Below are 13,197 nucleotides of genomic sequence, written 5' to 3' on the forward strand. Positions count from 1 at the left end.
ATCACATTTTCAAAGTTCGGATTAAGAAAGAGTATATCGTGTTTACATACATTTAAATGGTCAAAAGGGTCCAATAAATATTCCTTTCCATAAATCCATGATTATATGAGAAAAATTTCATGTCAAAGACATAAATAATGAGTTTTTCCTCATTCGAAGCAAAGCAGACAGCATTTGCCATGATTTTTCCGATTAATACAAAAATGGATTACATGTAATGTTTCACAAGCGGAATACAAACAAACTCTGTATCATTTCGTTTCGTTTGAAATCCCCCCTGATATTTTGTATTAATCCAGAAGCCATGTTTTAAATGTAGGTCAGAGATGTGCTACAACGACATGGACATGTATTTTGAGTGTTCTATTCCGTAATATACTATATATTTGTGTCTGTGACATATATATGAGATCTATATTATATAAACCTTGAGTAGACATCGTTGTCATGAACTGTTAACCACTTATGTGAGTTTTTCAAGCCGATTTTGTTCCGCCCGGATTTCGGGCGGAAACTGCATCAAAGAATTAGTGCTTCGGAAATGAGAGGTCGCAGTCGGCAAAATCATATCCGATTGAAAAAAGGCCGACCAGCGGCCTCTCATGTTATGGGAGTAGACAATAGCACAAGTTATAACTTATAGTCACTTCATCATGACAATAGCACAAGTTACAACTTATAGTCACTTCATCAAGACAATAGCACAAGTTACAACTTATTGTCACTTCATCAAGACAATAGCACAAGTTACAACTCTATCTCTCTAGATTTTACAAGGAATATGAGAGGACACCTGCTTGTTAAGGAGAATTTGTGACAGGCTGGTAAAACAAACAAAAATGGGGGGAAAAATCATGATATTAATAGAACCCTCTTTCATAATCTTATTCATGACATTTTCTTTTGATTACAATCATCTTTCAAGAATACTGTCAGAACTGGATAAAATTTTATTCTGAAGCAATGCAATGTATTTCATACCTTTCTAACTATCATGTAGCGGATAAGTTCTCGAACCTCCACAGAGCTGGGTTGTAACAATATGGCTTTTCTGTACTGTTTCTCAGCATTCTCAAAGTCAGTCTGGTCTTCTAACCTGTGAAGCACATAGACACCAATGATAGTTTCTGGTTTTTCAGCACTTTACACTTCCCTCAGGATCAACCGTTATGTGGACACACTGAAGTATCACGGTTATAAAATGAGGATATGGATACAATTTGTTCAATCACTGAGTTCTATGAGGACATGTTTCAGTGACTGGTATCAGAGGTCAGTGACCTCCTGTTGTATGTGACATTCTAAAAATTCAAGATTTATCTGCATATCAAGTTATATTTAATTTGTTAACTGCAGGTGAAATATGCCAAAGACAAAATGTATGGATAGAATGATATATGGAACACAGAAGGCGGTATATGGAACACAGAAGACGGTATACGGAACACAGAAGACGGTATATGGAACACAGAAGACGGTATATGGAACACAGAAGACGGTATATGGAACACAGAAGACGGTATATGGACAAACAAAAAGGAAACATCAGAATCACATATGACATTACCTGGTTGGTTGGGGACAAATAATCATAATTTTGTTTATTCTTTGCATTTTATGAAATTTATATTTTGTCCAAAAAAGTATACAACTACAGGTAATTACAAAAAAAATCTCTGATATGGAAATATCTGAATGATTACGCTCAGTGTTTTCATATATATGAACTGGTTGCAAAATTGGAGAAACCCCCAGTAACATGACTAGGCTACCTAGCTCTAGTTGTTTTAGTTGTTTGTTGATGTCTACTTACACCTTGGCGAAGGCCAGCAGAGTTTCATACAGGTATTTCCTCGCGTTCTGATGCTGGTTATTAAATTTCAAAGCCAGCTCAAAGTCCTCGATGGCTAGGTTGTAACTTTCATTGTTGGCATACCTGCATAAAATGAGATAACATAACTTTGAGGATTCCATCCAACAAGAAAATTTTCTTCTGTATGGAAGTGAAACAAATTTACTAACAAATTAAAAACTATTCCATAAATTGATATACTTATCACCCAAAAAGTTTTTTCCTTGGGCACAATAAACAAATGATAAGGTATTTCAGACCACATCACCCATAACTAGATATAAGAGCTATCCTCCCCCACCCCCTGGACCTCCCATATATTCATATAAAGAATAGCCCTTAATGTATGCAATACTAAACTTTTGTTTATAAAACTTCTGTTGGGTTCCATGGAAACATCATGAATTGTCCCCGAGAACACTGGACTGTAAACAAATTACTCTATAGTGAACAAACTCCTTCGGTTCCCTTGGTTTAATTATGAATGTCTTTAAATGTATACTGAACAAAATCGCTATGAAAATTCAATGAAAATCCAATGAAAATCTCTATCAAAATGTTTTATTGTCAAGAACTAATTTGTTAGGTCTCCTGGGTTTTGTTAAACTTTTTTTAATATAAGAAAACTATTTTTGTTGTTCCTCTCAGGTTTCATATTATTGACATGTTTCACAGTGTAAATATTTAAGGTGAATTAAATAATATATTATTTCATGTGTCATAATTTGCAGAACGAATTCCACTCGACTCTATTTGTACTTACCACAAAGAGATGAGCTTTTGTATCAATGCTCTGTAAAAAAATAACGTCCAGGTAAATTCTTTAGTTCAACTTACAGCGCCCCACGAGCAACCAGTGCCTCCACATTTTTACTGTCTATCTGAAGAGCCTTGTTGAGGTACTGCATAGCTTCCACCTGCTTGCCAGCCTTGAACATGGACACACCATTAGCAACACTGAAAAACAAATTAATTTCCAAGTGTTAAAAGTATTCAAATCAAGATTAGAAATGTAAATATAAGGTGAATATAAACCAAAATTGACAGCACTTAATTGATTTCTTGTTGTTGCATCTTTCTTTTGAAGACCAGAACCGATTACCATACAGAAGTCACTAACTGATTCCTCAGAGCTTGTATACTCCAGCGGTAATTATCCAGAGGTCTCTTGATTAAGAAATGGGATCACTATTTTTGACATTAAGTCTGTTTTGTTCCCCCAATTATGCATATTTCAAACAAGATTCCACGCCAATTTCACACATGGCAAGTAAACGTACAGGAACAGACCCTCAGATGTAATTAAGGAACACAATATCCACAACACTTCTCTAGTGAACAAATCTACCCCCAGTTAAACTTACACCCAATAGTTATCCTGCAAAACAAAAGAATTTGCAAATGAATGGTTTTGGTAAATATTTCTCTAATGAAATGTCTCAAACAAAAATGAAATTGTAACTGACTGTAACACTCTCTGATTTGTATACAAAGGACTATCTCTTATGATAACTTACCTTTGATGTGCCCACTTTTGAGACTGATATTTCCTCAAACTTTCAGCATACTCCTTTTCTGGTATTGTTTTCCTAGAATAATAAAAGAATCTTCTGCTTAATGATTTAACACAGGACATTGCTAAGCGAGACATCCAGAATCAGGAATCTACCTTCCTGAACCTTGTACAGTGAATTCCACTTTAGCCTTGTCATTCATTGTCAATTTTCCCTCAATATCATGTTTTTATAAAATACTCTTTCTCTCTCTATATAAAGGTAATGCTATTGATTTAGATTTCTTTACATTATTAGATTTGTTATAAGTATATTTAGCATATTAAAAGTAGAAAATGTCTTGACATGCTCAAAGCTATAAAATAAAATAATTTGTTTCAACGAATTTCAATAATCAATGATAGCAAAGCATTATACGTTTTCTTTGTTGCTCCTCGAACCATCTGTAACTACTAACTTTATAAATAACCTAGACCTTATCTTTAAGTTAAATGTGATGGATGCCTAAATGACTACAAGCTACCTGTGAAGCCCACGCATGATGGAAGTGGAGTCGGACAGATGTAATAGCCCTAACAGACTCGACACATTGCCGGAATTGTTGAAGCCGAGAATGGAGTGTAGCAGCTCATCAAAAGCCAGTCCACGTATGTGTAACTTCCGTCTGAACAAAACGAAGAATAAATGAAATACACAACTGAAATAACAAACAAGTAAAAAAAATGGGCAGTTAATATCTCTTAATCTATTCCTGTAAAATTATTTACAAATAAAATGTCTTATATATCATTATTTTTCCATGGATCACATGGAAAGTGCATTTTTTTTCATTATTTCCAAAGAAATGTATTGCTGTTATGATCAATACAAAACATTAAATTAAATATGTTAATTTCTTACCTATAATGAACTGGAAAGTCGTCTTCATTGATCAAACCCTGTAAGATAGCGGGAAAGTACAGTCAATTATTGTTAAGTTCATTTGGCTAATACAATGAACAAACAGACTCCAAAAATCTTTTTTTCCAGTTGGGAACGGAGAGTGATATTAAAGGACATAGAGAGTTTGGGAGTTTCCCTAATTGTTATATATCTATCAGATTTATATCAGAATTATACTGAAGGTATCTTTATATTGATTTTTAATGTAGGAATTTTAAGAAGCCTGCAACACATTCCAAGGATCACATTTAAACTGTGCAGAAGAAGACCTGTTTAATTTAAGGACAGCATTCACTAAACAACCCATGCAGACACTAAAATTTCATCGAAATAGTACAAAACTGATGAACACAAGATAAATTTTTGAAAAATATTTCAGAAAACAAAAATAAAACAGTTGACATCTAATAATTTACGCATTTTTTACAGACAATTCTTCTAAATAGTTTTTCATATGAGTAATGCTATTATTTAAAATATGCATTGGTCATTTTACTGCTGGATTGACCAGTGAGACAAGACTGACCAACTTGATGTTGGACTGTTCCTCTGAAAGTGCCCGCTCCACCATGGAGATGATGATCCTCTCCGTTTCCTGGTTTACGTTCAGCACAACACCTGTCAAAGTCACATTGGTAGCAGTCAGTTCAAACGTTCATCCGCAATATTATCAATTCAAACTTAGTGATCAGTTCAGACCTCACAAATTGATCAGTTCAAACTCAAAACAGATCATAGCGATCAGTCCCAACTAACGTTCACATAGTGTTCAGTTCACAGCTACACTCACTTAGGGATCAGTTTACACTAATTCTAAAAATAATAAATTCCCAAAAATATTTGTTGGTAACACAAGCATACCACGATAGCGACTCAATTTCTGACCTTTGATCCTTCCTTCACCCCTGACCTTTGAGTGATACCTAGACACTGCATATCTTTGACCAACTTCGAATGACCTCTGACCTTACCTCTGACCTTGTCTTTGACCTGAAATCCTTCAAGCGGACTCTGGTTAGCAAACAGCCTAGGTAACTCCTTCACAGGACAGAAGGCCTGAAAATAATATAAAGAGCACTATCTTAAATATACTTGGCATACAAAAAGTTCTACAATATTTCTTGAACTTGTGCAGTTGGTTTATAATTGCATGTGAGCAAATTTTGTTTTCATTTTTAAAAATGATTAAATGGTTGTTTCTTTTAAGTCCTTTCCTGCTTTCTTACCGTAGTCTTCAGCTCGTCAATATCTCGGACCTTTCCACCGTCCATACACAACAAAGTGACCACAACACCACTGTCCATCACTGACGATACCACACCCACCACCAAGTCACGCTTCTCTAGACTCTGTCGGAAAACAATCAGTGATAGCATTATTGACTGGCAGATAGTGGTAGTGGACTGATCAGTTTTATAAACATGACATATCTAGGCTTATTATATGTAATCATTGCTTCGACATAGCTTTTCTACATACGTCGAGTTGTTGAGTGTCTATTCTACCATGTCATTACTAGCAGCACAGCTTATACAAAAGGCAATACTGTATACAGCTTTCAATTTGTGCAGAATTATTTTGGTGTTTTCATCTGAACATTTATTTTCATGCAGTATAGTGTTCATGAATGATGAATGATATTTTCACATAGTGAAAGGTTCCCACTTTTTATTGTATTCTTATAGTCAATAGTCATCCTTTATTGTATTCTTATAGTCAATAGTCATCCTTTGGTATTTGTTAATATATCTTGTCAAACGGTGAAACATTTCATTGTGTCTGTGTCAACATTTGAGCAGAAAAGAATGATTATAATGAGAAAGGAATACCATTTAATATGACTATAATCTTTTAAATTTAAAAGATTGGTTGTCAATAAAGCGAACAGTTTGATGTATTTTGTATGAACTGTTGGTCAGCTGTCTTATCCTGTACGTATGTTACAATAATAATAATAATATACAACATCAAGCCTGGAACTTGAAATTTTCACTGCATTGATTAATTTGTGGTTAAATCCTTCCGCAAAATGTGAGTAAATTGGTCCCAGTACTTACATTGAAGAAGTGCTCCCTACAATAATTTGGTGAAATGCCCATGAAAGATTCCAGGGGTGGCATCTTGGCAAATTTATCTGAAAAATATTTATGATGCATAATAAGTTACCATTCAACTTTTCCAACAATAATCACTTACACAGATGAAAGTCGAACTTGAAACACTTGACACAAAAGAGCTATTCATAACTGTACACCCTTTTTTGTGATAAAAGAAAAATCAGAAAAGCTGAACCAAAAAGGCAGTGTTTTTGTTCTTTTAAACAAATTAAACAACCTTCAACGCATACATTTGTTTCATAGAAATCTTTTTATGATAGCTATATTTATAAAGTCAATTACAAGTCAAAACTAGCTGTGAAAATAAAATTCTGCAAAGAAAATATGGAGAGTTGAGATCCTTTGCGCTATTTCAGTACTATGAAATCATGATGTTTTGTTAATGTAAAATGGTCATTTTCTTATGATCCATGATGAAGATCACTTACTTTTCAAGGATACTTATTTTGGCGATAATGCTTGAATCAAAATATTTGTAAGGATTTAACATTACGACAGGAACATTTTAGATCCTATCCACTGTTACAATAAATAAATGGGATATATAATTTGAGATACCATATTTACTCTAATTAACACCCCTCCTCGTTTTTGTTACTTATAGAAATGATACAGGAACCCACTTTCCTAATTATACCCTTCGTCATGGTCTGTTCCAGTTAATAAAATATATTATATACTCTTTACATATTGGACATTTCAGTCTCACAATCATGAGTGGTTTCAAAAGTTTAAAAAAAAAAACAATTTTCAAATTTCGTTTAAAATACATTAAACAGTTATGTCGCATTTAAACATAGTGTCTGCCAAAACTACTATCCCAACATGTACCCCTTCAGTCAATTTTACAAGGAACCTGGGTGGTAATTTGGGCGAATATGCCAGGTTATCATTACAATTTTCACCAAAATGTATATCCCCTAAAATCTAAGTGATTTCCAGTGAACCAACCCATGTCTGGGCCATTGATATTTTAATGATATGAGATAACCCACAGGAAAAAACCCTCTTACAGCAATATTTTCAAAATTTGCTTGTTTTTTATGGGGAATGAATATGCATCAATACCAAACATACCTAGAATCAGATGCTAATATCTAACAGCATCAAGCTGATTTGCATACTTGGCACAACTTTGATTACATTGACATCCTTTAGACTGAAAACACCATGCTATAAGAAAAGAAATTTGAGATGTTGACCAGATACGATCTTCTTGGTCTCCAGATTTTTTTGTGGTCTTCTTTGTGTCAGTAATGGTTTTGAAGATTTTAAATTCCACGTGACTCTTCAACAAATGGCTGTACATGATCCACTGCTGTCCACAGGTAATTACTGGAATTCCTCTTCATCAACTCTTTCATCTGAACTCAGCATTGCCACATTAATTAGATTTGTTGACACTGCTTGTTTGGAAGTCCAATACTTGTTGCCTTCAAAATGCTTTTGAGTCATAAATTGCAACATCTTATAATAGCTGATCCTCGTACAGAACATCATCTACGGGTGATTACATGGAGTAATTCTTACCGTCATCTTTCACTCAACTTCAACCCTTGACTGATCTGGTATCTACATACATGTTACCGTACTTAATCAGGGGACTTTTACCCTCTTTGTTATAGATATAATTCCACCAACACATTCCTTTTTTCGGGGCTGTAACAAAAATAGAGAAACACATTATTATAGAAAGGAATTGGTTTATAAACATTGTACAGAATTCTGGATTTCAGTCTGAACAGGCCAAATAATATGGTTCTGACAATGTAGAACATATAGAGTATACAATCTGGAAATTTCTGCAACCTGACTACAATACCATGTGGTTCTATGGGTAATCAGAGTAGACAGTGCCTTGTACAAAGATAACGCCTGTCATAGTAGTCTAGTCATTTCACTAGTTTATTCATTATTGCATGACTGACTTTTATATTAGGGAGTCTTTTAACAATTGAAACAATAATTAACTTACCAAGTAATTTTTGTGCTGTCCACAGTTGTCCTCGCCGACACCAAATATCTTCAGACATAAAAGCAGCATGCCAGTCACTGATGTGTTGGCAAGGAGTTTGTTTTTTCATTGAATTAATTTGCTGAACTTTCCACCAATTCCAAATTCTGAAATTTGAATATTTCTTGGAAAACTCTGTGGTCCCATCTGACTGGCATGATCTGATAATTTAATATTATGCTCCCAGGCAAATGTATAGCACACATACATCGTATGAACCATCTTCAGATACAGACTCTGTGATCTTCTTTGGTAGTTCTCTATGCCCAGTAAACCATGTCTAGGAATGGTTAAGGCATCTCAGTCAATAACTTGCAAAGTGCCTGTAATCCAAGAATATCCCATCTTCAGCTCTTCCTCTCTATCTGGGCGCCACTGGAAAAGGTTCACTATTAACTTGTATTAATACAATTAACTGCAAACTTAACATTCCAATCCTCCTTGTGTTAGGATAGCTTACAGACTTTTTGCATGCATTATGATTTCTCGACTTTACAGATGAAAAGGACATACATATATTTGCATGTCTTTGCTGTTTGCTGTTTTTATTTATTCAACAAATACTCCATGACATTAGATTTGATAATAAAATCAACAACTGTCTTTTGAACAATCAAAGACATTTAAAAAAAAGTCTTATTTCCCTCAATACAGCATTGTATCATCCTCAATCTCCAGTGAAGTGATAGTAAGTAGTTCATCATCAGGCTAAAACTGTTGGCTTTCCATAGGTAGGTATCATGAATTTCATGTCAGCATCAACTTCTTATTCTTCAAAATTTGTTTTCATCTGTAACTGGTTCACTGATGAAATCGTTCATTTCCTGCAAATCAAATGTGGACCATTTTCAATTTTTAATTTATAGCTATTCACGAAGTCATGCCAGTTATTATTGATGTTTGTGTTAGAATTGCAACAGGACACAGAGAACAAATCTTCTGTTACATTATATTTGTTTTAAGTCTACAATTGTTTTTTCTTAAATTCAACAAAATGTATCTTGCTGTTCAAACTCCAAACGACATTTTCAGGTTTTAGACATGTATCAAAAATGTTCTTACTGAACTCCTTTTTTCAGATTATTTTCTTTGAAAACAATTTTCATAATATTTATTTTCTTTCCAAACAATTCTTATTAAATTTGTTAATACATGATGAAGGAGTAGTATTATAAAATTTGTTACTACATGATGAAGGAGTAGTATTATTAAATTTGTTAATACATGATGAAGGAGTAGTATTATTTAATTTGTTAATACATGATGAAGGAGTAGTATCATTAAATTTGTTAATACATGATGAAGGAGTAATATTATTAAATTTGTTAATACATGATGAAGGAGTAGTATTATTAAATTTGTTAATACACGATGAAGGAGTAGTATTATTAAATTCGTTAATACATGATGAAGGAGTAGTATTATTAAATACCAGTTATATTTCAGATGGAATGGAATATTTTTCAATGAAATGTTAAATAATTTTGTTCTGATCATAGTAAAATTTTGCTACAATAAATCTATCTTGTACATCTGAAAACAAATTCTGGAAATATAAATGACTTTGGATATACTTCAAAAATAAATAATCTAAAAAACACATTCCGTGGTATGTTTTGTTTGAAAACACAATAATTGTTAGAGAATTGTGAGAATTTGTTTTATACAATCCAGTAACCTACCTAAATCTCTTCCACAGGATCAACAGATGGATGTCTGGTTGTAGAAACCTCAAGGAATCAGCATGCATTGGCAAAATGTCCGACTTCCACAAAAAATCACGACGCCAAATATATACAAGACATGTGAACCTTTCGTGCTAAATTAAGGATGTTAGGAACCTTGAAGGAAAATGACAATGATAGCTGATTACCTATGGCCTGCCAGCCTTGTATGATATTGATAAATTTGATATTAATTATATTTAAGAATTTTGGAATATAAAAGGACGGTGAGAAAATGTTGGAAACTTAATTAACTCAGGCCAGTTGTGAGGAATTATGCATCACTTTTGATGTTTAAAATTATCTACTTGAGAGTGGACACTTTACCAGGCCAGGAAATGACCTTAAATTGAAAACAACTTCGATGGCATTGGTCTATCTATATTTAAAAACAAATCATAAAATTATGTATGATTACTCTGTGCAGGAAGCTCAATGTAGGGGAGATAACTGGTTACGAGGCAGGAAAGAGTGGAAACAAACAAGAAAAGATTAAGTTAGATGTTTATGACAAACATTTTACAGAAAATAATTCTTAAAAGTGAGAAAAATTAAATCAGAGTTAAAATAATGTTTAATGCAGTTTCCACAAAGAAAATGTTGCCTTCTTCAACAGTACAGAATCAAGTTTTATATAAATATATCATTAATTAAAGACTGCCTGCCTGTTTCAACAGTACAGGATTAAGTTTTATATACATATATCATTAATTAAAGACTGCCTGTCTGTTTCAACAGTACAGAATAAGTTTTATATAAATATATCATTAATTAAAGACTGCCTGCCTGTTTCAACAGTACAGGATTAAGTTTTATATAAATATATCATTAATTAAAGACTGCCTGTCTGTTTCAACAGTACAGAATCAAGTTTTATATAAATATATCATTAATTAAAGACTGCCTGTCTGTTTCAACAGTACAGAATCAAGTTTTATATAAATATATCATTAATTAAAGACTGCCTGTCTGTTTCAACAGTACAGAATCAAGTTTTATATAAATATATCATTAATTAAAGACTGCCTGTCTGTTTCAACAGTACAGAATCAAGTTTTATATAAATATATCATTAATTAAAGACTGCCTGTCTGTTTCAACAGTACAGAATCAAGTTTTATATAAATATATCATTAATTAAAGACTGCCTGTCTGTTTCAACAGTACAGAATCAAGTTTTATATAAATATATCATTAATTAAAGACTGCCTGTCTGTTTCAACAGTACAGAATCAAGTTTTATATAAATATATCATTAATTAAAGACTGCCTGTCTGTTTCAACAGTACAGAATCAAGTTTTATATAAATATATCATTAATTAAAGACTGCCTGTCTGTTTCAACAGTACAGAATCAAGTTTTATATAAATATATCATTAATTAAAGACTGCCTGTCTGTTTCAACAGTACAGAATCAAGTTTTATATAAATATATCATTAATTAAAGACTGCCTGTCTGTTTCAACAGTACAGAATCAAGTTTTATATAAATATATCATTAATTAAAGACTGCCTGTCTGTTTCAACAGTACAGAATCAAGTTTTATATAAATATATCATTAATTAAAGACTGCCTGTCTGTTTCAACAGTACAGAATCAAGTTTTATATAAATATATCATTAATTAAAGACTGCCTGTCTGTTTCAACAGTACAGAATCAAGTTTTATATAAATATATCATTAATTAAAGACTGCCTGCCTGTTTCAACAGTACAGAATCAAGTTTTATATAAATATATCATTAATTAAAGACTGCCTGTCTGTTTCAACAGTACAGAATCAAGTTTTATATAAATATATCATTAATTAAAGACTGCCTGTCTGTTTCAACAGTACAGAATCAAGTTTTATATAAATATATCATTAATTAAAGACTGCCTGTTTCAACAGTACAGAATCAAGTTTTATATAAATATATCTTTAATTAAAGACTGCCTGTCTGTTTCAACAGTACAGAATCAAGTTTTATATAAATATATCATTAATTAAAGACTGCCTGCCTGTTTCAACAGTACAGGATTAAGTTTTATATAAATATATCATTAATTATAGACTGCCTGCCTGTATCAACAGTACAGAATCAAGTTTTATATAAATATATCATTAATTAAAGACTGCCTGCCTGTATGAAAAACTGTGTGCTACCATTAAACATTATGACAGGATGATCAAGTGTTATTACACATTACACACAAATATGAAATACTGTGTGCTACCATTAAATATTATGACAGGATGATAAAGTGTTATTACACATTACACACTAATATGAAATACTGTGTGCTACCATTAAACATTATGACAGGATGATAAAGTGTTATTACACATTTTTAACACAAACAGTCTCATTCCAATTGTGTTTTGAGTTGAAGCGTAATAATAACAGTGATATAGCTATAAGGTATTTTTGAATATCAGTGATAGTTTATGACATTGATTCACAATGGGTAAAGGTCAGGTGACTTTGATTACCTGGGTTCAAATTTTGTATCCATGCAATTTCTGGTAGCCTTTGATTTCAGCAAATATAATGTTTTTGTGTTAAGAATTTCATAACAGTATAACATATGTAACCTATGAAAAGGAAATAACTTCTGTCTTGACAAGGGGAGAAATAAAATACACTTCCACTAATAGACCTTAACCGATCACTGTTTAATACACACCGTCCTCGTCCACCTTATTGTCATCCGTCCGAGCTTCGTCCTCTTTGGGGTCGTTGGGAGAGAACAACAGGTCAGACTTCCGAGCAACGAACCGACGTAGTTTCTGCTGGAAGTCATCCTCTCTGTAACAATGTATTCTTACTTGAACTTGTTAAGTACTTTTATTGTATTCGTCAGTAATTAACTGAGGGATGAAATATACCTGTATCAGCTAGCAAGATGAAATATACCTGTATCAGCTAGCAAGATGAAATGTACCTGTATCAGCTAGCAAGATGAAATAAACCTGTATCAGCTAGCAAGATGAAATGTACCTGTATCAGCTAGCAAGATGAAATAAACCTGTATCAGCTAGCAAGATGAAAT

At 32.8% G+C, this 13,197-nt stretch overlaps 1 protein-coding gene across 5 annotated transcripts in view; it reads right to left on the reverse strand.

Annotated features, from left to right (window-relative positions):
* The window catches only part of LOC110461496 (tetratricopeptide repeat protein 14-like), a 25,674-nt gene that overhangs the window by 9,639 nt on the left and 2,838 nt on the right, over positions 1-13,197 (reverse strand). For 2 of the 5 annotated variants that reach the window (XR_002464138.1, XM_021514970.1), the window contains exons 3-13: positions 12,832-12,953; positions 6,366-6,442; positions 5,535-5,657; positions 5,280-5,364; positions 4,835-4,926; positions 4,267-4,304; positions 3,890-4,030; positions 3,370-3,441; positions 2,690-2,809; positions 1,814-1,936; positions 982-1,096 (exon numbers count right to left, since the gene is read on the reverse strand). Coding sequence is in view for 4 of the 5 variants with exons in the window: in XM_021514970.1 (XP_021370645.1) it covers positions 982-1,096; positions 1,814-1,936; positions 2,690-2,809; positions 3,370-3,441; positions 3,890-4,030; positions 4,267-4,304; positions 4,835-4,926; positions 5,280-5,364; positions 5,535-5,657; positions 6,366-6,442; positions 12,832-12,953 (1,108 nt within the window). In the remaining variant the exon portion in view is untranslated. Of the gene's footprint in view, positions 1-981; positions 1,097-1,813; positions 1,937-2,689; positions 2,810-3,369; positions 3,442-3,889; positions 4,031-4,266; positions 4,305-4,834; positions 4,927-5,279; positions 5,365-5,534; positions 5,658-6,365; positions 6,443-7,502; positions 8,085-8,400; positions 10,660-12,831; positions 12,954-13,197 lie in introns of those variants that run through there. The other 3 variants (XM_021514974.1, XM_021514972.1, XM_021514971.1) reach the window with 3 other exon arrangements.

Source organism: Mizuhopecten yessoensis, unplaced genomic scaffold, assembly GCF_002113885.1.
Source record: "Mizuhopecten yessoensis strain PY_sf001 unplaced genomic scaffold, ASM211388v2 scaffold10629, whole genome shotgun sequence".
Classification (NCBI taxonomy): Eukaryota; Metazoa; Mollusca; class Bivalvia; order Pectinida; family Pectinidae; genus Mizuhopecten; species Mizuhopecten yessoensis.